Consider the following 23,792-nt stretch of genomic DNA (forward strand, 5'->3'; position numbering starts at 1 on the left):
TTTTTTTTTTTTTTTTTTTTTGCACTCTATCAGTTAAATACATAATGCATACATACGTGCATATATATATAAATATATATATAAATATAAAATAAAGTCTGCTTCTAAAGGTTAGAGAATCCAAGTTTATTAGAAACACTCCAACAAAAAAGGAAGGTGAGAAGAGAGGGCCCAGCCCACCTCCACTCCTCCCTGTCCTCCAGAACACAATACCAGTTTGTATCCAGCAAACTGGATCCTTCCCCAGGGTTGGTCCCAGTGGGGATTTACATGGCACTGCCAAAGCAGGACAGGAGCCCTAGTCCTCAGGGCACTGCAGGATGTCATAGGTCACGTAGCCCACTTGGTCCACCTGGTTCACCTCACTCTGGGAACTCATGCGCCAGTAGAAGCGGTCCTGGCAGAAATAGGCTTTCTCTGCAGGAGACAGGCAGGCATGAGAGGAGTGATTCTAATTCTCTGACATATACAGAAATAGGAACAAGATCTTGACAACCGTCTCTTCTGCCATTTCTAGAATTTTCTAAGGTTTTCACATATCACCTCCATCCCCCGCACCTGTCTGTGAGATGCTGAAGGGCACTGACCTCAGTGCCCAAAGCACTGCCACAGAGCCTAGCACACAGTAGGTACACCATACACGTTTTGTGAATGAACTAACGAATGAATAGACCAACTATCTTAATGCTCAGAACAATTCATTCAACACTCATTCATTGAACAAATCTGTTCACTCATCAACAAGTATTTGTTGAGCACCTACTGTGCACTCTGTTCAAGACACTGGGGGTAAGCAGAAAAAAATGCAGGCATGATCTCATATATCTTGGTGCTTACACTCTAGTGAGGCAAGAGACAATTAACAAGCAAACATGTAAATAAATGAGATTGGTTTTGAAAATATAGAAAGCAGCCAGGTGCTGTGGCTCACGCCAGTAATCCCAGCACTTTGGGAGGCTGAGGCGGGTGGATCATGAGGTCAGGAATTCAAGACCAGGAGAACTGCTTGAACCAGGGAGGCAGAGTTTGCAGTGAGCAGAGATGCACCACTACACTCCAGCCTGGGCGACAGAGTGAAACTCTGTCTCAAAAAAAGAAAATATAGAAAGCTATGGAGAAAATAAAAACAAGTAAATAGATAATAAGCATCAGAGAAGGCCTCACTGAAGCAGTGGCCTTAGCACCGAAACCTGAAAGAAGACAGGGGGACGGCCCGGTGACAATCTGGAGGGAAAGCCTTCCAGATAGGAGGAACAACTGGCACAAAGCCTCTAAGCTAGGAATGACCTTGATCTGTTCAAAGAGCAGCCAGTGTGGGTGGAGCAGAGTAAATAACAGGAGGAGTGGGAAGAGATGAGAACACGGGAGTGGAAGGTCAGATCCTGTTAGTTTCTTTGACCTTGGAATTCATCTGGGGTCACTCCCAAGACCATTGACCTCCACTCCTAGCCCCTCCCTAATCTCATGGAATATGTTAAAGGTACTGGACAGCCAGTATGCTTTGGGCTGGGGTGTTTATAAAGAAGATGGCAAAAAAAAAAAAAATGACAGACTTGAAAAAGATTTTGGTGACAGAAAATCTTGTTCGCCTTGTCAACTGTTTGGATGTGACCGGTGAGAAAGGAAAGTCAAGTGTAATTCCAGCTATCGTCCCCATATTACAGATGGGGAAACTGAGGCTCGAAGAGTAGAGAAGCAGTGAGTTGTCACAGAGCTGTGAATTGTCGCATCTCTCACTGTAGCACAGTGCCTGGCACATTGTCGGCACTTGATGACTGTTGTCTAATAAGTTTCCATACAAACCACCTGTGTCCTGTACTGAAGGAGAAACAACTTCCAGCCGGGGAGGCAGGAAATCTGGGTCCTGGTCTTGGTTACATCCCTGACTTCCTAAATGACCTGGAGAAGGCCTCTGCCTCTACTGGGCAATCTTGTCTGTGCTGGGGCATTTGCTTCCATTTCCAAGAACTTTATCTTCCTCGCTCAGAATTTGACCAATCACTAAGAAGAACCTAGCGTGGTGTCTCACGAAGGGACCCTCCTCAGCCCTCACCTTGGTACTGGAAGACGTCGTGCGTGTCCAAAGGCACCCCGGGGAATATCCGGTCTACCTCGCTGACGCTGCGGGGATCCACCATCTGTGCCTTCACGTCGAACCTGCGGGCAGGCGCGGAGGAGACAGGTGCTGAGCCGGCCAGCGCGCGGACGGACGGCGCCCGGGCTCCCCCTGCGGGCGGCCGCGGCGGCGCTCACCTCCAGACGCGCCGCCCGCTGAATAGCAGCATCTTCCCCGCGCCACGCCGGAGGGCCCCGGTCACCTGGGCCACGTCGGCGCCCAGGCCCAGCTTGTCTAGACGCCTCGGGCCCAGCACCGACGCGCCTGTGTACACCCACACCTGGCGCCCTGCAGGGGAGGAGGGTCACATCGGTCTGGAGGCGCAGAGAGAGCACGTACTCTTCTAGAACGCGAGGAGGGAGATCCTGGCGAAGCCTTTCCTAGCCCGCGTGCCCGCAGTCCCTGCACCCCAGGAGCAGAGGCGCTGGGTAGACCGGCGCGAGGGCATAGAGAGGAAAGGGCAGAAACTCAGCCGTCCCTACGTTTGCTAAACTGAGTCCGCCAGGGGGCGTATTTTTCTAAAACGCACAAGACGTTTCCTGGGTTATCAACGGCCTCTTGAGCCTCCTTGACTGATGGGGATTGACAGGGAGGCGTAGAAGGTAACTAACCAGAGAAGAAGAAAAGCTTCTTGGAGAGCGGCTCCTCAAAGGCCGAGTCCAGCTTGCGGGGCAACGCGGGCCACGTGTCGGCGATAAGGAAGGGGCCCTGCAGCCGGCTCCCCCTGCGCTCAGAGAATCGCCAGTACCTCCTGAGAACGCGAAGAGGGAAAGGACGGGCTCTGAGCCTTGGACCCAGGGCCAGTGGGCAGGAAGGGACGGGCAGTCCCTCCGCCAAGCCCCCTCCCGCATCCACACATCCCTGCCTCCTCACCCATCCTTGAACAAATACAGCTGGTTCCCGATCTCCGTGATGGCGTCGAAGATGTTCACGTTGCAGGCATCGTCCACCGGATTCAAAGGCACAGTAGTGGCCGTAGAAGGGCCAGCAGTGGGGGGACCTGTGGGGCCAGCTGAGGGGGGACCTGTGGGGCCGGCTGTGGGGCGGACAGTGGGGGGTCCAGTGGGGCAGACCGTCGGGGGAGCCGTGGGCTGCGGTGTGGTGGTGGTTGGAGGTCGTGGCTCAGGTTCAGGGCGAGAACCTAAAAAGAGACACCGAATGAGACACTCCCTATTCCTGCATACCTCTGTACGCCTAGAACATCTGCTCCCCTAAGCCTCTCAGTGAGGCCCCTCTGGCACACAGGCTCTTCCTCACTTAGCCTGCCTTCCCAAACCACAGGACTTTTTTTTTTTTTTTTTTCTAGGGGCATCCTCTATGGCCCAGAATGGAGTGCAGTGGTGCAATCATAGTTCACTACAGCCTCCAACTCTTGGGCTCAAGGGATCCTCCCACCTCAGCCTCCAGAGTAGCTAGGACTACAGACATGTGCCTTCAGGCTCGGCTAATTTTTTTGTAGAGATGGGAGTCTGGCTATATTGCTGAGGCTGGTCTGGAATTCCTGGGCTCAAGCAATCCTCCCGCCTGGGTCTCCCAAAGCGCTGGGATGAGAGGCGTGAGCCACCATGCCCAGCGTAGACTGGCTTTGAAGTCACGCCTATCTCTCTCTAGAGTCTCTTTATCACCATCTCTAAGCACTGACATGGCAGCGACTGGGCCCAGGCTCTATTTCCACATAGACGTTGAGGTCCCACCTCTCCCAACCCCCAATTCTTTGGTACCGTGGCACAGCCACGCCCTTTCCCCTCCTCCTCCCATCCCTGCCCCAAGGCCTCACCATAGAGATACTGGATGCCATTCACATCGTCCTTATGCAAGGGGGGCTCCTCAGTGAATCGGTACATAGGGTACATGAGCGCCTCCGGCACTGAGGAATGATCTAAGCCCAGCGCGTGGCCGAATTCGTGAGCCGCCACAAGGAACAGACTGTATCCTGGAAGGAGAGGGAGCCTGAGACCTGAGCGCCGAGCCAAGCCCCCAGCCCTGGCCACCTCAGCACCACCACTGCCGGGAACCCTAGCCCCGGAGCCTCGGGACCCCGCCTACCTTGGTCCGGGCAGAAGCCCCACTTCTTGTCGCTGTCAAAGTTCGAGGTGGTAGCGCACCAGAGGCGCCCATCTCCGCGGCCCTCGCTGGTACAGGTCGAGTACTGCTTACCCAGGAAGGTGAAGGGGAAGACGCACAGCTCCCCCGCCGAGTTGCCCCCGATCACGGTCGAGTCGGCTGGAGAGACCCAAGGCCTTGGATGAGCCAGGTGGATGAGTCTAGTAAGTAGCCAGGGGCCGACCCGACAGGGAGCTAGACAATCTTGGTGGCCTAGGGGGCGCTGTAGAGCACTCCTGAGAAGAGGATGGACCCGTGGGCGGTGCCTGGGACACCAGTACGTGGAAGAGGCAGCCAGCTGAGCAGATAAGGCCAGACCTCAGTGCCTGGGGCGGGGCCCTTGGAAGTCAGGGATGGGGCGGGGGCGGGGGGATGTGGTGTAGGTGGGCGGAGTAAGGCCGCCCTGAAGACCAGTGAGAGTGGAAAGACAAACTGATGAGGGAGGGGAAGAGCTGCGTTTCGGGGGCCAATGCGTGATGAGAGAGCGGGGCTGAACCTAGTAGACAGGGCGGAGGTACCTCGGGTCGGGCAGAAGCCGTAGAGCTTGTGCTGGTCGTAGTTGGCGGTGGTGGCGCACCAGCGGTAGCCATCGGAGCGACCGTCCGTGGTGCAGGCGGAGTAGGACTGGCCTTGGAAGATGAATGGAAACTGGCAGGGTTTCCCGTCAGCATTGCCACCCTGGGTGTAGAGTCCTGGGGCGAGGGGGAGGTGGGAAAGGGGGAGAAGGCGGAGACAGCACATTTTAACCCCCAAATGTGTCCTGTTCTTTGACCCATGGACGGTCTGCAGTTCATCCCTCCTCTCCTCGTTTCTCAGATGAGAAAATTGGGCCTAGAGTGCGGGAGGGTGAATTGCAGGCCACACAGCACTAGCGACAGAGCTGGGATTAGAACCCAGGACCATCAAGGGTGGTGGGCGCCCCCAGCCCTCGGCGCGCCCCCACACTCACTCTCGCTGGGACAAAAGCCAAACCGGCGGTCAGTGTCGTAGTTAGCCGTGGTACTGCACCAGGGCACGCCGTCGGAGCGACCGTCAGTGGTGCAGGCAGAGTAGGAGCGCCCCTCGAAGGTGAAGGGGAAGTGGCAGGCCGCGCCATCTGCGTTTCCAAACTTAGTTGGAACCACTGCGGGAGGAGGGGAGACCGGAGTCAGGGCGGCAGGTGATGGGTGGGAGAGGACAAGAGAATCGGGGGCCAGGATGACTCAGAATCTCACCGACGCCCTTGCCCAGCGACCACAACTCATCATCGTCGAAATGGGCGTCTCCCTGAATTCCGGGGCCAGGAGGAAAGGCGTGTGCCAGGAGCCCGTCCTTCCCGTCGAAGGGATACCCGTCTCCGTGCTCTGAAGAAACAGGTGAAGAGGAAGAGGGTTAGCCGAGTAGTGCTGCGCAGATTGTGCACTGCCCAAGGCAAGGGCTCCGAAATAACTGCAGGCTGAAATCCCGCCTGCGCGAAACTCTCCCAGGCCGGTGCCCTGGCCCTTGCACTGTCTGGCAGGAGGGGCCGTATAAGCCAGGCCTGCGCGGGCAGGCAAGAGGAAGCCTGGGCCACTGCTGCCTCCACCCTCTCCGTGGTCCTCCCTTCCCTGACCCCGCCCAGGTCTCCTGGATTTTCCCTCCTCGCGTTCTCACCCGCGACACCAAACTGGATGACGATGTCTGCGTCCCGGCTGTACACGCGAGTGAAGGTGAGCGGCGTCACCGCGCTCCACAGCGCGAAGGCGCGGGCAAAGGCGTCGTCAATCACCGCCCGCGGCAAGTCTTCCGAGTAGTTTTGGATCCTGTAGAGTAAAAGCCAGAGGAATCAGGTCAGAAGTGAAAGGCTGGAGCGGGGCAGCAGGGACGCCCCATATGGCCGAGACTTCAACATACACAATGTTCCCTGCCGTCCACGCTCTCATCTATAAATTGCTTCCAGACTGGTTTTTTTTTTTTTATCTACGTAGACCTTCACAATGGCCCTGGCAGGAGGACTTGGATTGCAAGAGCCATTTCCCTGAAGGAAAAACTGAGGCTCAGAGGTGGAGACACTCCCCCCGGGCCACACATTAAATAGTGAAACCCAGGGACCCGTCAAAGACAGGACCTGTTCACCACTGGCCGGAGAGCCAGACCTGCCCTCCCTGCCCCACCGCCTCCCCCCACCCCTGTCCCCGCGGCTGCGGCTCACCAATAGGTGATGTTGTGGTGGTGCCACTTGAGGTCACCCTCAAAGGTTTGGAATCTGCCCAGGTCTGGGACCCCGCACCGTGGGGTTCGCATGGCCTTCAGCGTGGCGCTGTCCAGCTCACCGGTCTGGGGCAGGGACAGTTTCTTCTGGAGAAGCAGCAGCGCAGGCCCCAGAGATTCCGAGTCTCCGTGCATCTCTGCCACCCGAGTGTAACCATAGCGGTACAGGTAGTCCTGTGGATGAAGGGGCACACACATGCCAGATCTCTGACACCTTTGTCCAGCTGGGGCCAGGACCCCCTCCAGACACTCATGGAGGGAGTTGGTTTTTTTTTTTTTTTTTTTGGAGAGATGGTATCAGCTCACTGCAGCCTCAACTTCCTGGGCTCAAGAGATCCTCCCATCTCAGCCTTCTGCATAGCTGGAACTACAGGTGCACACCACTGTACCTGGCTATTTCTTTAATTTTTTTTTCGTAGAGACAGGATCTTACTATGCTGCCTAGGCTGGGATCAAACTCCTGAGCTCAAGCCATCCTACCACCTCAGCCTCCCAAAGTGCTGGGATTACAAGTGTGAGCCATCATGCCTAGCAGGGACTAGCATTTAATAAAGCATTAAATGCTTTCCAGACACCAGTGCTCTCTGACCACCCAGGAATCTCCCCTCCCTTAGACATCCTCAGGTCCTTCTCACCCCTGGATGCCTCTAGCCCATTTCTACCCCACAGCTGCATAAGGTTTGCTCCTGCTCACTCCCAGCCCACACTTACCCCAGAACCCTCCAATGCCTCCCCCACCCCAAACCATTTCCCATTTCCCACTTAGGAAAGCCCCATTGCCCATTTCTGGCCATCACTGCTCAAAGCCTCCACAAGACCCTCCATTGCCTAACCCTGGACACCTCTGTTCTTCAGATATGCCCATCACCACCAACACACCCCTAAAGCATCTCCTCTGAGGCCCTGTGTCCTCTCTGGGAGACTCAACACCCTCCCGGACAGCCCTCCCCAACTCTAGACTAGGTGTTTGCCCACCTCTGCCAGCTGCCTGTCAGTGAGATTGGTTTTCAGGTCTCCAGGGAAGAGCACAAGGGTGGACTGGCGCTGTCTGGGGGCAGCACAGCAGCAGCCCAGCACCAGGAGCACCAGGACCAGGGGCTGCCAGAGGCTCATGGTGAGGGCAGCAGTGTCTGACTGCAGCTGCTGTTGTGGGGGCTTTAAGGAGGTGCTCCTGTGACCCCACCCCTCCTTGACAGGCAAGTGCTGACTCAGGGGACAGGGTGTGTGTGTGTGTGTGTGTGTGTGTGTGTGTGTGTATGTGTGGCAGCCCTAGCATGAGAAAGGGCTTACACCACCTCCTCCTGTCTCCACTGCCCGCAGTCTCCACTGCCAAGTCAGGCAAGACCCCAGACCCACAGGAAACCACAGGCCCTCAGGGGAGGGGTAGGGTTTTGCAAACTGCAGAGCTTGTGGGAACTGTATGAAAGGGAGGGAGGGGAATGAAGCTGGAGGGATCCCCCATCCCTTGGTCTGAAAGCCTCCAGTGGTCAGTCAAGGGAAAGTGGTGGGAGACTCCCTGAGACTTCTTTCTGAATCTAATGATCCCCCTGGCCCATCCTTGGCCTTTTGCAACACCCCCTCCCAGGTCAGATCTCCTCCCCAAACCCCTCCCCACACTCCAGGTTCTGTCCTCTTTTTCCCTGCCTGACAGCCTTCTTTGACTCAGCTTCCTCTCCCTGCTTCATCTGGGGGTGGAAGGAGTGGACTCTGCTAGGCAGGGCTGGGGAATTCCACTGGGGCAACCCCCTGTCTTCGGCAGGCTGAATTTTCAGGGTAGTAAAGGGGAGAGTAGCAGCCTCTAGAAAACAGCAGACATGGTTTTACTCCCTTCCTTCAGGACCTCGGCAAATGTCCTACCACTCTGAATGTGTTTCCTCAAATGTGAAAAAAAAAAAAAAGTGGGGAGTGGGGCGCTCTTTGTCCCTAAATTGATGTGAGGATAAAATGAGATCAAACATATAAAATGTTTAGTACACTGTAGGTTGTAAGTCCTCAACGGATGGTGATTGGTTTTAATTACCAAGGCCAAGACCAAGATTCAGGGCCAGGTGCAGTGGCTCATTCCTGTAATCTTAGCACTTTGGGAGGCCAAGGTGAGAGGATTGCTTGAGCCCAGAAAAAAGGTCAAGGATACAGTGAGCCATGATTATGTCACTGCACTCTAGCCTGGGCGACAGAGCGAGACCCTGCCAAAAGACCATGATTCCAACTCGGAATCAGGAGACCAGGTTATTGGGCTCTAAGCTGCAGTATAACCTGGAGTAAATAAAAATGCCTTCCCCTTCCTCAGCTTAGGATTCTTCAACTGCAAATTGGGGCAGGATACGGGGGAAAAGAATCTCTAGGAGCCCTTTCAATTCTCCAGCCCTGCTCCATGCAGCCAAAGCTCCAGCCCCAATTATCACACTTATGCCAAGCCTCCCTTCCAAGCCTCCTACACCAGCAGCCTCCCTCCCTCCTTTCTTCCTAGCCAGCCAGTGTCAGGCAGGGTCTATATTCACCTTCTTCAAAGCCCTATTTGGGAAAAACATGCTAACAACTCAACAAGCTGTATTTATTTATTTTATTTTATTTTTGGGGGGTGGAGTCTCTGTCACCCAGGCTGGAGTGCAGTGGTGTGATCTCGGCTCACTGTAACCTCTGCCTCCTGGGTTCAAGCAATTCTCCTGCCTCAGCCTCCCAAGTAGCTGGTATTATAGGCATGCGCTGCCACCCCCGGCCAAATTTTTTGTATTTTTAGTAGAGATGGCGTTTCACTACGTTGACCAGGCTGGTTTCTAACTTCTGACTCAAGTGATCCACCCCCTTGACCTCCCAAAGTGCTAGGATTACAATCATGAGACATGGTGCCTGGCCCAACAAGCTGTATTTAAAGGGCCTACTATGTGTCAGACACTTTTTATGTTTATCTAATAAATGAGTCTGTGAAATGGAGATAATTAACTTCCTTTACAGAAAAATTGAAGTTCTAAAGTTCCCTAACTAATGAACATCTGCTTTGCAGTCATGAAGTCCTGGATTTCAGTTCCAGCTCTGCCATTTCCCAGCTATGTGACCTTGGGCAAGTCACTTGACGTCTGAACCATAATAATAATAATGCTTTTTTTTTTTTTTTTTTTTGAGACAGAGGCTCGCTCTGTCGCCCAGGCTGGAGTGCAGTGGCACCATCTCGGCTCACTGCAACCTCTGCCTCTCGGGCTCACGCCATTCTCCTGCCTCAGCCTCCTGAGCAGCTGGGACTCCAGGCACCCGCCACCTCGCCCAGCTAATTTTTTTGTATTTTTAGTAGAGACGGGGTTTCACCGTGTTCGCCAGGATGGTCTCGATCTCCTGACCTCATGATCTGCCCGCCTCGGCCTCCCAAAGTGCTGGGATTACAGGCATGAGCCACCAAGCCCGGCCAATAATGCATTTTTTGAGATTTACTGTGTCAAGCACCGTAATAAGTTCTCTGTAAGTCTCTTGTTTCATCCTCACCACCTGTAAGGTAAGTTTAATGAGTATCCCTCCTGTTTTCAGAGGGGGAAACTAAGGCTCAAGAGTTAAGGAATTTGCCTGTGATCACAGAGCAAGTTAATCCACAGAACTAGGGATCAAGCCCAGAACTGCCTCGTTCTGAAGCTTTTCATCTTTATTACCATTTATAGGGAACTGTGATGACCCAGGTATAGAAGTGGATAGGTGAATGTGGTGACAGGGGCAGCACATAAAACCTGGATCCTTCTCCTCTGATCCCTTGCTACCCACTGAAGGTAAGAGAGGAGGCCCAGGCATTTAGGGAATCAGAGGCTAGGTCAGGGGACCCAGGAGGAACTAGATTGTAGACTCGGGAATGTGAGGTCATAGAGCAACATGATTTTAGAGGAAGAGATCCTCCAATCTGGAGGATCTTCATCTGGGTGGCAGACACGGGTTTTTAGGAAAATCCAAGTTTTCATCAAGGGTACCAAATAGGACATACGAATACATATCTATGTATGTATGTTACATATCTCAAACTTAGAACTATTGACACTTGGGGCTGTCGTGTGCATTGTAGGATGTTTAGCAGCATCCCTGACCTCTACCCACTGGATGCCAGTAGCACCTCCCCCTGCCAGTTGTGACAACCAGAAATGTTACCAAACATTGCCAAATGTACCCTGGTTGAGTGGGAGGGGCAGACTCACCCCCAGCTACTGGTAAATGTTGATTTTTCTATGTAAAGGGTCTAAAACTTTTATCAGATGCTCAAACCATTGTTGATGATCTTCAAACCTTTTAAAGAGCATTTACTCAACACATTCTTGTTGAGTTTTTCTGGGCCAATTATTGCGCTAAGAATTGGGAATACAAGTAGTGACCAAGATAGCCTTTGTCTCATTGTTCATGGATCTGAGAGTTCAGCATGGGGAGAAATTGAATGAATAATTAATTACCAGAGAGTCAGGCATCACGAAGGGAAAGTGTATTTATGTATTCCAATTACCCTCATCATGCAATGAGGAAACTGAGGCTCAGAGTGGTCACAGAGCAAGAGCCTGCACTCTGGAGCCAGGCTGCCTAAGTTCAAATCTCAGCTCTACCACTGACTTGCTGTGTGAAAAGGGCAATTGACACAACCATTTCAGTGCCTCAGTTTCCCCATCTGTAAAATTAGAGTAATAATAGTGCTTCCTTCATGGGGTGGTTGTAAGGCTCAAAGAGTTAGCAAATATAAAGTGCCTGGCACATGGTAATAAGTGTTTGCTGCTATGCTAATTAGGACCACCTTCAGGACAGCCGCTGTTTTTACCAAATGGGAGCAGGGAGAGAGCAGCCAGGAAATCCAGATCTTGATTCCTGAAGTCAATCCAAATAAGAATCCTCCTTTTCTTAACCACCCCCCCTACTCCCATCAACTTCCTCCTTTACCTCCTAGCTCCCCAACCCCCATCAAGGGGAACTTGGACAGAGCTTGGCTTTCAACACTGCAATAGCAGGAAGTGTTTCTGGTTACCACATCCCCTTCCCCACTTCCCCCAGCCTTTCTTTTTAATACCACAACAGAGTTTAGCCAAGACCCTGGGAGTGCAGGCAGAGAACAGGATATACCCTCAAGTAGAATCATAGCTTGGACTCTAAGACCCTCACTGAGGTAGCTCCATCAGGATGGGGAGGGTGCTGACCCTGGAGCCCTGAGTCACTAGCTGGATGACACAGCCCTGCAGGCCACTATTAATAACAGGCCCTCAGACCAGGGTCAGCCTCACGAGATGAGGAATCTGTCCCACTATCTAGGATGGGGGAACTCCAAGCCTCTTTCTCCCAAACCTGCCAGAGAGGGGAGGGGCAGCCAGGCCAGAGAGACTCTGGCAGGATGTGGAGGAGACACTGAAGTCTGAGATGAAGTAGAAAAGTGCATATCCTGCAAGACATTGCCTCAGGGAAGAGCATCACTCAAGTACCCCACCCCTCACCCACAAACACACCTCCCATCCCTAGCTTCAGGGGAATGGCAATTCCCACACTGACTCTTAGAGTCCCTATTAATGCTAAATCACACCTCCCACTTACCTGTACTGAGCACCGTCAGTAAGGAAGCCATAGGGCATAAATTTTGTAATCAGACCTCCTGGCTTCATATTCCAGTACCTATCATTTATGGGCTGTTGAACTTTAGGCAAATCACTTTACCTCTCTATGCCTCCATTTTCTCATTTGTAAAGTGGGGAAAGAAGCAGACCTCATTTGGAGGTGTTGTAGTGGGGATTAAATGTGATGATACATTGCAAATTCTCAGCACAGTGCCTGGCTCTTAGCAGGTACACACACACACACACACACACACACACACACACACACACACAAAGTTTAGCTATTATGATTCTGTTACTCTAGTGCTCTCATCTCAGCTTTACAAATTAACATTCATACCCGTGGCTCAGAGAAGTGCTTTAAGTTTCTCATGGTCACACAGCTGGTGAGTGACAGAGCTGCCTAGGCCTTCTGACTCCAAATCCCGTGCTAAGATTAGGTCACTGGCTCTAGCAAAAAGGAAGTCCATGGGGGCAGCAGTCTAGGGGCAGCGGAGGATGGTTGCCCAGAAGCCAGGCTGGAGGAGTTATGTTTAGGAACCAACAGAGGGAACAGATGTGAGGTATTTGGCTGGAAACTGTAGGAAAAAGAAAGTGGGAGATAAAAAAGGAAAATAAGAGTGAGGTAGCTGGCAGGGCAGAGAACAGTCAAGTGGAGGGTTTTTTTGTTTTTTGTCTTGTTTTGTTTTTGTTTTTTGAGACAGGGTCTCACTGTCTCACCCAGGCTGGAATGCAGTGATGTGATCTAGGCTCACTGCAGCTTCTGCCTCCGGGTTCAAGCCATCCTCCCACCTCAGCCTTCCGAGTATCTGAGACTACAGGTATGCTCCATCAATCTCAGCTAATTTTTGTTTTTTTGTAGAGACAGGGTTTCACCATGTTACCCAGGCTGGTCTCGAACTCTTGGCCTCAAGCAGTCCACCTGCCTCAGCCTCCCAAAGTGCTAAGACTACGTGTGTGAGCCACCGTGCCCAGCCTCAAGTGGAGTTTTATTTAAGGTGACAGGTTCTTGTCTACAAGAAGGGATGGTGCTGTGGAGGGAGAGACATGAAAATGAAGGTGAAAAAGAGTGGGCCTGGGACCAGTTCCTTTGACATTGGGTTGCCCGCTGGCAGATAAGAATATGCTTGGGGTCCCAGCAAAGCAGGTGCATTCCCAAAATACACATTTAAAATATTGATTTCGGCTGGGTGCGGTGGCTCACACCTGTAATCCCAGCACTTTAGGAGGCAGAGGGAGGTGGATCACCTATGATCAGGAGTTGAAGACCAACCTGGCCAACATGGTGAAACCCCATCTCTACTAAAAACACAAAAATAAGCTGGGCATGGTGGTGCCCGCCTGTAATACCAGCTACTTGGGAGGCTGAGGCAGGAGAATCACTTGAACCCAGGAGGCAGAGGTTGTGGTGAGCTGAGATCACGCTACTGCACTCCAACCTGGGGGACAGACAGAGACTCCAGAGACTCTGTCTCAAAATATAGATTAATTAATTAAATAAAATATTGTTTTTGATATTTGGAAAAAATCCTCAAAGTAGCCAGCTTGGGGAGAAAAAAACAGTTCTCTATTGTTCTTTTCATAAAGTCATTTCAGGGTTTGGTGTTGTTTTACTTTGGACAACAGATGGGAGGGGCACCATATTTTCAGTAATCACAGCCACTAAAGGTGTAAATCTGGTCCTGCTCACAATGTGGAAGTGGTGGGAAGAGGACTTAATCTTTGAGAAATTCAAGGTTAAACATTCAACAGGGGCTCAGTCCCTACTGGGCAAATGGATGGAGAGAACCCTGGGGAATGGCTCAGGAGGGAGAAGTCCATGTGGCACACAGGGAAACTGGCACATATTTTGACCCTTTTCCAAGCCTGGGTTGAGCCTCTACTCTTGGCACAGCCCACTTTCTCACACATCTTCCAGTTCAATGGTTCTCAAACTATGGTCCCAGGACCAGAAGCCTCTGCAGCACCTGAGAACTTAGACACACAAATCCTCCCCATCCCAGAACGATTGAATCAGAACTCCGAGATGGGGCCCAGAAATCTTTGACCTAACAAGCCGAAGTTTTTGTTTGTTTGTTTGTTTGTTTGTTTGTTTGTTTGTTTTTGACAGGGAGTCTTGCTCTGTCGCCCAGGCTGGAGTGCAGTGGCACGATCTCCGCTCACTGCAACCTCCGCCTCCCGGGTTCAAGCGATTCTTCTGCCTCAGCCTCTTGAGTAGCTGGGACTACAGGGGCCCACCACCATACCCGGCTAATTTTTGTATTTTTTAGTAGAGACGGGGTTTCACTATATTGGCCAGGCTGGTCTCGAAATCCTGACCTTGTGATCTGCCCACCTTGGCCTCCCAAAGTGCTGGGATTACAGGCATAAGCCACCACACCTGGTCTTTTTTTTTTTCTTTGAGACAGGCTTGTTCTGTCACCCAGGCTGGAGGGCAGTGACATGATCTCGGCTCACTGCAACCTCCACCTCCCAGGTTCAGGCAATTCTCCTGCTTCAGCCTTTTGAGCAACTGGGACTACAGGTGCATGTGGCCATGCCCTGCTAATTTTTGTATTTTTAGTAGAGACAGTTGGGGGGGGGGTCTCACTGTGTTGGCCAGGCTGGTCTCGAACTCCTGACCTCAGGTGATCCACTGGCCTCGGCCTCCCAAAGTGCTGGAACTACAAGCGTGAGCTACTGCGCCCAGCCCAGCCAAGTGATTCTGATGCATGCTCAGTTTGCGACCTCTGCTTTAGTGCAGCTTCATCCCTACGCTGATAGGGAGGGCATTTGACGCCATTTCCAGATGAGGAAACTGAGGTTCAGAGAGATGATACCACTTGTCCAAAAGCCACACAGCTCATACCAAAATCTAGTGGGAATCTAGGCCTTTCTGACTATATAAAGTGGGTGCTTCTCACTACAATATTATAGCAGGGGGTGATGTTCAAATATTTAACAACCTCCTCAGGAGCCCTAACTAGTCAGAACTGATTAGGTCCAGGGTCTGGGGAGATGGGGAGGGTGATACTTTGAACTTAGAATGTTCAAAGCAGCCCCAGTTACAAGTGGATGGGGAAATATGTCAGTATTTTATTTTATTTTTGAGACAGGGTCTCACTCTGTTGCCCAAGCTGGAGTGCAGCGGCACAGTCACGGCTCACTGCAACCTGTGCCTGCCAGGCTCAAGTGATCCTCCCACCTCTGCTTCCCAGGTAGCTGGGACCACAGGCAGGCTCCACCACACATGGCTAGTTTTTGCAATTTTTATAGAAGTGGGTTTGCCATGTTGCCCGGGCTGGTCTCAAAATCTTGGGCTCAAGGGATCCACCTGCCTCAGCTTCCCAAAGTACTGGGATTATAGGCATGAGCCACAGCACCCAGCCATATTTCAGTATTTTTACAACCAATGCTGCCATACCAGTGCATACCGGCTGAACACCCATCCTGACTATGGTCCACTTCCTAGAAGGAGGGTCTCCTGAAGCTTGCACCGGGTGGTGGGTCCGCAGCTAACGATAGCCCCAAAGCAAGCACGGTTAATAACAAGTGTCTCGTGGGAATCCTGTTCAGCAATGCTTCTCAAATTTGACTGCACATTGGAACCAGTTGGGATTTTCTTTTGAATACTGATGCCTGACTTTCACCTCCCCTCGTATAGATTCTGACTTAATTGGTCTAGGGTGCAGCCTGAGCATTGGGGATTTTTTTTTAAGCCTCGGTGATTCTAATATGCAGGAAGGGTTAATAACATTGCTATACGGGGCCCCGGAACCTGTAAGAGTCTCCAGATTAAGAACCCCTGGTTTGTGTCAGTATTTCCTAAGGCCGGGGACTTTTAAAAAACAAAGATTCTCAAGAGATTCTGATTTAGTAATCAGTATGATCTGGAAGTAGATGTTAGCAAGCTCCTTTGGTTTAGAAATCACTGACAGGGACAGCCGCTGCTGGCTGTGTTCACTGAGAGGTTCAGAGATTCTACCCCCTCTCTCCCACCCACCCCCAACATAGTTGAAGCAATTGAGAACACTTTGTCAGGAAGTATCCAGAACCAATTTCCGCAGCTCTTCCTTCCCCTGTGCTGCGGAGACATTGCTTCAAAGAACACACTCTGAAAAAGAGCCCAAGACACCCTCCCCGGAGAGTCATTTCCGACTGTGCTGCCGCAGAGCCCCAGGGCTGCAGGCTGGGCTGGGCCTATTCTGATTGCCTGTTCTTTCCATTAATCCTGGGACACCCTCATTTGGATGCAATTTGCATATATTTGCATATTAAATTCCAGTGCCCCCTCCCATTTCCCCCATCCCTGTGGCATGTTAGGGGAAAACAAAAACTAATGTATTCACAAAACCTGCTGAGATGTGTTCGAACCTGAACTTCACGCAGCGCTGGGACTTTGATACACCTGAAGCCGGGGACGCTGGGATGCAGGGAAGATGGCACAGTCTCTGCGTGGATGCAAGGAAGGCCAGTGGAAGGGAAGCACTCGAAGCTTCCCAGCGTCTGGAGGTAGCAGTTCCAGCCCAGCTCCTGATGAGAGGCAATTCGGGATTTCTCCAATGGGAAAACACGGGGAGCACATGGAAAGGGGGCGGGTGAGATTCATGGGGGGCCTGGTTTGGAGACCAACCGTAAGGCTGTCTCAGCTCCAACCATGGGCTTCATGAAGAGGCCCACTAGGTGACAGCTGGTGCAGTGGAAGGGCTGGACGCTGGAATCTGGCAGACCTGGATTTATACTGTGTGACCTTCGGTAAATGACTTTCCCTCCCTGAACCTCAGTTCGTTCATCTTTGTAATGGGAGTTAAAATTAAGCTCATTAGGCCGGGCGCGGTGGCTCAAGCCTGTAATCCCAGCACTTTGGGAGGCCGAGACGGGTGGATCACGAGGTCAGGAGATCGAGACCATCCTGGCTAACACGGTGAAACCCCGTCTCTACTAAAAAATACAAAAAACTAGCCGGGCGAGGTGGCGGGCGCCTGTAGTCCCAGCTACTGGGGAGGCTGAGGCAGGAGAATGGCGTGAACCCGGGAGGCGGAGCTTGCAGTGAGTTGAGATCCGGCCACTGCACTCCAGCCTGGGCCTTAGAGCGAGACTCCGTCTCAAAAAAAAAAAAAATTAAGCTCATTATATGGTCATAGGAGTCACATCTTCAACCAATCATGGAATTATCTTTCCCAAGTCCCTTCTGAGATTGGGAAGAAATCTGCTAATGAGTGAGTCTTGGGGGGTGGAGGGGTTCCAGAAATCTACACCTGTATGACAAACGGCCTCGAAATTTAAAGACTGAAACAACAATTTATTGTGACTGTATCTCACTATTCTGTAGGTCAGAAATTTGGACAGAACACAGCAGGGCTGCTCCTTCTGCTCTATGATGCCTGAGGCCTCAGCTGGCGGAGTCAGCTGGTGGCTCAGTGTGGACTGGAAAGTCCAAGGTGTTTTACTCCCATTCCTGGATGGATTCATCATGTTTTTGTTTTTTATTTTTTGAGTCAGAGTCTCACTTTGTCACCCAGGCTGGAGTGCAGTGGCACAAACATAGCTCATGGCAGCCCCTAACTCCTGGGCTTAAGTGATCCTCCTGCCCCAGCCTCCTGAGTAGCTGCTACTACAGGCATGTGACACCATACCCAGCAAATTTTTTGTTTGTTTTTGGTAGAGATGGGGTCTCACTATGTTGCTCAGATTTGTGTCAAACTCCTGGGCTCAAGTGATCCTCCTGCCTTAGCCTCCCAAAGTGCTGGGATTGCAGGTGTGAGCCACCATGCCTGGCCTATTAATCATGTTTTTCCTTTTCTGTATTTTATGATGCTTTGACATCCAGGGGCCTTATGCACCTGAAGAGGGACTGCCCCTCCTAGGGACAGCTAATTCCTAGAGATGGCAATCTTGCCTGGGGGCACCTCTTAATGTGCAAACCAACCAATCTTGAGTTCATAACCCCCATCCACCTCCTACCTCCTTTTATCAGCTCCTGCAGTTCAGGATGCTATCCCCCATCCTAGATCATCCTGCTCAGGTGCTAGACAACTAGGGACCACCCCTATAGCCCAGAACCCAAGGGAATTGTTCAAACTAACGAGTCCTAAATCCATCCAGCTCGTCTACCCTGCCTTGCCTATTCCTTCCTCCCAAAACCACAACGAAGGCTCTGGCCCACACTTCCCCCTTCCTCCTTCTGCCTCCTGACTGACCCTGGTGCTTCCCCATGTGACCCTGTGTGACATGGCATGCCCTCTTCTCTTGAGAACTATGGGTAACCAACTGTCTTTCAATAACAATCATCTCCTGATCTGTTGGCCTTGGCATACCTGAATAAAAACAAAATCCCAGGTACATTTTAAAACATGGGGGTCAGCTGGTGTGGTAACTCATGCCTGTAATCTCAGCACTTTGGGAGGGCGAGGTGGGAGGATCTCTTGAGCCCAGGAGTTTGAGACCAGCCTGGGCAACATAGCAAGACCCCCATCTCTAAAAGAAAAAGGAAAAAAAAATATATAAAACACTGGGGTCTTGGAAGAGCTAGCTGGAAGGCTGGGCTGTAGTGGGCCCTTTTCCCTTCCCCATGTAATCTCCATGTGGTCTCTCCAGTCAGTCTTCTTACGGAGTGACTCAGGGCTCCCAGAGGTCAAGGCAGAAGCTGCCAGTTCCCTTAAAGTCTGGGCCTCGGCCGGGCGCGGTGGCTCAAGCCTGTAATCCCAGCACTTTGGGAGGCCGAGACGGGCGGATCACAAGGCCAGGAGATCGAGACCATCCTGGCGAACACAGTGAAACCCCGTCTCTACTAAAAAATACAAAAAACTAGCCGGGCGAGGTGGCGGGCGCTTGTAGTCCCAGCTACTTGGGAGGCTGCGGCAGGAGAATGGCGGGAACCCGGGAGGGGAAGCTTGCAGTGAGCTGAGATCCAGCCACTGCACTCCAGCCTGGGCGACAGAGCGAGACTCCGCCTCAAAAAAAAAAAAAAAAAAAGTCTGGGCCTGAAGCTGGCATAGTGTCACATCCACTGTATTCTATTGGCCAAAGCAGTCACAGGCCAGGAGAGGAAGATAGAGCCCAATTCTCCATGGAAGGAGTATCACAGAGTGTGCAGCCATCTTTAGTCTTCCAGGGACGGAGAGGCATCCTCCCACTGGAAACCTCCCCTGGGCATCAAGGATGCAGACATGTGACTGGGCTTGGGCCATAGGATGCTTGCCCCAGATCTCTGAATCTTAGGAGACTGCTGGATTGATGTATGAGCAGAGCCCAGCAGTCCTGAGGGTGCTCCCAGGCTGGACCCGCTACGCGTACCTGATCGTGCCCACTGCAGACCAGTCTCCCTTGACTCCAGCTCACCTTCCAAGCTTGGCCTTGAGCCTTCACATCGCTGCTGTGAGCCTCCAGAAATCTTTTCAGTACATTCCTTTTCACTTAGGTTAGCCTGAGCCAGTTTTGCTTATTTAAAACCCAGGGCCCCCACTAATACAGGACTGTTCTCTTCCTTCTCTTCACCACCCGAGTGCCTGGCTTTAACGGAAAGCACCACTGGCCTCATTTCCTAAAGTCCTCTGGATAGCACCTGCCGAGGTCCCAGTGGCACCTCCAGTGTAACCTGGTCCAAATCCAGTCCTCCCCAGCCCTGCTCCTCCCTCTGGGCTCCTCCTCCAATTTGCTTTCTTTCCTTCCTTCCCTTCCTTCCCTCCCTCCCTCCCTCCCTCCCTCTCTCTCTCTCTCTCTCTCTCTTTCTTTCTTTCTTTCTCAGAGTCTCCTTCTGCTTCGCCTCCCGTGTTCAAGCGATTCTCCTGCCCCAGCCTCCCAAGTAGCTGGGACTACAAGCATGTGCCACCACACCCAGCTAATTTTTGAATTTTTAGTAGAGACGAGGTTTCACCATGTTAGCCAGGCTGGTCCCAACCTCCCGACCTTAGGTGATCCACCCGCCTTGGCCTCCCAAAGTGCTGGATTGTACGCGAAAGCCATCACCCCCGGCCTCAGCCTCCTGGATAGCACCTGCCAAGGTCCCAGTGGCACCTCCAATGTAACCTGATCCAAATCCAGTCCTCCCCAGCCCTGCTCCTCCCGCTGGGCCCCTCCTCCAGCTTCCTATTCATGGCTTCTCTTCCCAGGCCTTCCCAATTTCCAAATCACCTGTATAGAATCCAATACCCCTCCACAATGACATTCAAGTAACTGACAACCTGGACAGTCCTCTTTAATCCAGCCCCTCTGTATTTATTTGCTTGCTTGGATTGCCATAACAAAGTCCCACAGACGGGTGGCTTAAACAACAGAAATATATTTTCTCATAGTTCTGGAGGCAGAAGTCCTAGATCAAGGTGCTGGCGGGGCTGGTTTCTTCTGAGCCCCCCTTCCTTGGTCTGTAGATGGCCATCTACTTTCCTTGTCTTCGCATGTGCTCCCCTCTGTGCATATCTGTGTCCTAATTTCCTCTTCTTAAGGACACCAGTCATATTGGATTAAGGCCCATTCCCATGACCTCATTTTAACTTCATTACCTCTTTAAATACCCTATCTCCAAATAACAGTCACCTTCTGAAGTGCTAGGGGTTAAGGTTTCAACACTGAATTTTTTGGGGGGAACACAGTTCAGCCCAAGACACCACCATCCTATGCATTCCCACTGCCTCTGCCTGAGCTTCAGCCTTGCCCTCCTGTTTTTGCAATAGCTCAGCCCCTCTAGCACCCAGCACCCAGCTCCCTAGTGCCTCCAGAATAAATGCTGAATTCCTTAGCCTGGTATCCAAGGCCCTGCTGAGCCTGACTTCACCTGCTTTTAAAGTCATCACTGCAGTGAGGGTCAGGAAAGATGGGAATGTTGTCTAATGGCTTGCTACTCAAAGTGTAATTCATGGACCGGCAGCATTGGCATCACCTGGGAGCTAGTCAGAAATGCAGAATCTCAGGCCAGACCACAGACATACTGAATCAGAATCTGCCTCACCTGCATGAGATCCCCAGGTAACCTGATACAAGGCGAAGTTTGAAAGTTTACAGACGACTGGGCATCATTGCTCATGCCTGTAATCCCAGCACTTTGGGAGGCCAAGGTGGGAGGCTTACTTGAGTCCAGGAGTTTGAGACCAGCCTGGGCAAGATAATGAGACTCCCCTCTCCCTCCTCCTTTCTTCACAACAATAAAAAAAGTTAGCCAGGTGTGGTGGCATGCACCTGTGGGCTACTCAGGAGGCTGAGGTGGGAGGATAACTTAAGCCTGGGAGGTCGAGGCTGCAGTGAACCGTGATCACACCGATGCGCTCCAGCCTGGGTGACAGAGCAAGACCTTGTCTCAAAAGAAAGAGAAAGTTTGGCCCGGTGCGGTGGCTCATGCCTGTAATCCTAGAACTTTGGGAGGCCGTGACAGGCTGACCACCTGAGGTTGAGACCAGCCTGGCCAATATGGTAAAACTCCATCTCTACTAAAAAGACAAACACACACACACACACACACACACACCCACAAATTAGCTGGGCGTGGTGGCGGGCACCTGTAATACCAGCTACTGGGGAGGCTGAGGCAGGAGAATCACTTGAACCCAGGAGGCAGAGGTTGCAGTGAGCCTAGATCGCGCTACTGCTCTCTAGCCTGGGCAACAGAGCAAGACTTCATCTCAAAAAAAAAAAAAAAAAAAAAAATGCTGGATGCAGTGGCTCATGCCTATAATCCCAGCACTTTGGGAGGCTGAGGCGGGTCGATCACCTGAGGTCAGGAGTTCGAGACCAGCCTGGCCAAAATGATGAAACCCCGTCTCTACTAAAATACAAAATTAGCCGGGCATTGTAGTGTGTGCCTGTAATCCCAACTACTATGGAGGCTGAGGCAGGAGAATCACTTGAACCCGGGAGGTGGAGGTTGCAGTGAGCCAAGATCGTGCCATTGCGCTTCAACCTGGGTGACAGAATAAGACTGTCTCGAAAGAAAGGAAAGAAGAAAGAAAAAGAGAAAGAAAGAGAGAAAGAAAGAAAGTAAGTTTACAGATACCAATGGTATCCAGAGAGGGACTCAAAAGATCAGGTTTCACCTTGNATGCTGGATGCAGTGGCTCATGCCTATAATCCCAGCACTTTGGGAGGCTGAGGCGGGTCGATCACCTGAGGTCAGGAGTTCGAGACCAGCCTGGCCAAAATGATGAAACCCCGTCTCTACTAAAATACAAAATTAGCCGGGCATTGTAGTGTGTGCCTGTAATCCCAACTACTATGGAGGCTGAGGCAGGAGAATCACTTGAACCCGGGAGGTGGAGGTTGCAGTGAGCCAAGATCGTGCCATTGCGCTTCAACCTGGGTGACAGAATAAGACTGTCTCGAAAGAAAGGAAAGAAGAAAGAAAAAGAGAAAGAAAGAGAGAAAGAAAGAAAGTAAGTTTACAGATACCAATGGTATCCAGAGAGGGACTCAAAAGATCAGGTTTCACCTTGTTGGGCCAGAAACTTTTTTTTTTTTTTTGAGACGGAGTCTCGCTCTGTTGCCCGGGCTGGAGTGCAGTGGCCAAATCTCAGCTCACTGCAAGCTCTGCCCCCCAGGTTTACGCCATTCTCCTGCCTCAGCCTCCCAAGTAGCTGGGACTACAGGCGCCAGCCACCTCCCCCGGCTAGCTTTTTTTTGTATTTTTTAGTAGAGACGGGGTTTCACCGTGTTAGCTAGGATGGTCTCGAACTCCTGACCTCGTGATCCGCCCGTCTCGGCCTCCCAAAGTGCTGGGATTACAGGCTTGAGCCACCGCGCCCGGCCTTGGGCCAGAAACTTGACTTTGCCTGGACAGAACCACCTCATTCACGGAAGTCTGGGACGCACAGCAGATGACAATTCTGAACAAACAAATAAATTTAGCTATTAAGAATAGCCCAAGGCTAACAAGAATTCCAAATTCACAGGTTAAGCAAATGAAAAGGTTGCCCAGGATGGCTCCCTGATGGGTTCTCAAATTTCTCATTTCCATTCAGCAAACATTTATTGAATCCCTGCTGAGTGCTGAGCTGGGTGCTGGGTGCAGGGAATTAAAGGAGATGTGAGCTTTGTCCTGCAGGAGCTCACACACTAGGAAGGAAGACAGATCACAAAGAGACGCAGTGAATAACTGGTGTACATGCCAAGGGCACCCACCCACCCACGCTCCAGGATCCACCCTCCATCCTGAGCTTCGGTTCTTGAAACATCAAGAGCTCTGGCTTCTGAGCCTTTGCACTATCCATCCCCACTGCCTCAAACCCTTCCCACGCTCCCCTCTCTGCCCTCCCCCTTAGCGTGGCTAAATCTTATTCATCTTTTGTATTTTGGCTGAGATGTCATTTATTCCAGGAAAATGCTGCTGACCACCCCAACCTGGGAAAGCGGCCTTTTCTGTGCTCCCATGACTCCCCTCAACCCACCACTTTCCATCTTGAGACATTTTTCATCATTCAGAGCAAATTTCCTGTTTATTTGTCTATCTGTCCACACAGGCTGAGAACACATGAGTGCAGGAAACTTATCTGCTGTGTTCACTATATTCTCAGGTATTTCTTCTCTTTTTTTGACAAACAGGATCCTGCTCTATTGCCCAGGCTGGAGTGCAGTGGCATGATCATGTCTCATTGTAACCTTAAACTCCTAGGCTAAAGCGATCCTCCTGCCTCAGCCTCTGGAGTAGCTGGGACTTCAGGCATGAGCCACCATGCTCAGCCTTAGGTATTTCTTAAATACAAACATAAGAGTGGCCGGGTGCAGTGGCTCGTGCCTGTAATCCCAATACTTTGGGAGCCAAGGCAAGAGGATCACTTGAGGCCAGGCCAGGAGTTCAAGACCAGCCTGGCCAACATGGTGAAACC

General features: G+C 51.6%; 1 protein-coding gene across 1 annotated transcript; it reads right to left on the reverse strand.

Moving 5' to 3' along the window:
* Positions 1-105: 105 nt before the first annotated feature.
* Positions 106-7,680, reverse strand: MMP9 (matrix metallopeptidase 9). The gene is made up of 13 exons (XM_017877917.1): positions 7,424-7,680; positions 6,390-6,622; positions 5,852-6,000; positions 5,434-5,562; positions 5,169-5,342; positions 4,738-4,911; positions 4,163-4,339; positions 3,894-4,049; positions 2,990-3,257; positions 2,728-2,867; positions 2,254-2,404; positions 2,054-2,157; positions 106-417 (listed from the first exon to the last, which is right to left on the reverse strand). The coding sequence occupies exons 1-13, from the start codon at positions 7,559-7,561 to the stop codon at positions 299-301; spliced, it is 2,112 nt and encodes a 703-aa protein (XP_017733406.1). The 5' UTR covers positions 7,562-7,680; the 3' UTR covers positions 106-298.
* Between the last annotated feature and the right edge of the window lie 16,112 nt (positions 7,681-23,792).

This window comes from Rhinopithecus bieti, unplaced genomic scaffold (assembly GCF_001698545.2).
Source record: "Rhinopithecus bieti isolate Rb0 unplaced genomic scaffold, ASM169854v2 scaffold_10347, whole genome shotgun sequence".
Taxonomy (NCBI): domain Eukaryota; kingdom Metazoa; phylum Chordata; class Mammalia; order Primates; family Cercopithecidae; genus Rhinopithecus; species Rhinopithecus bieti.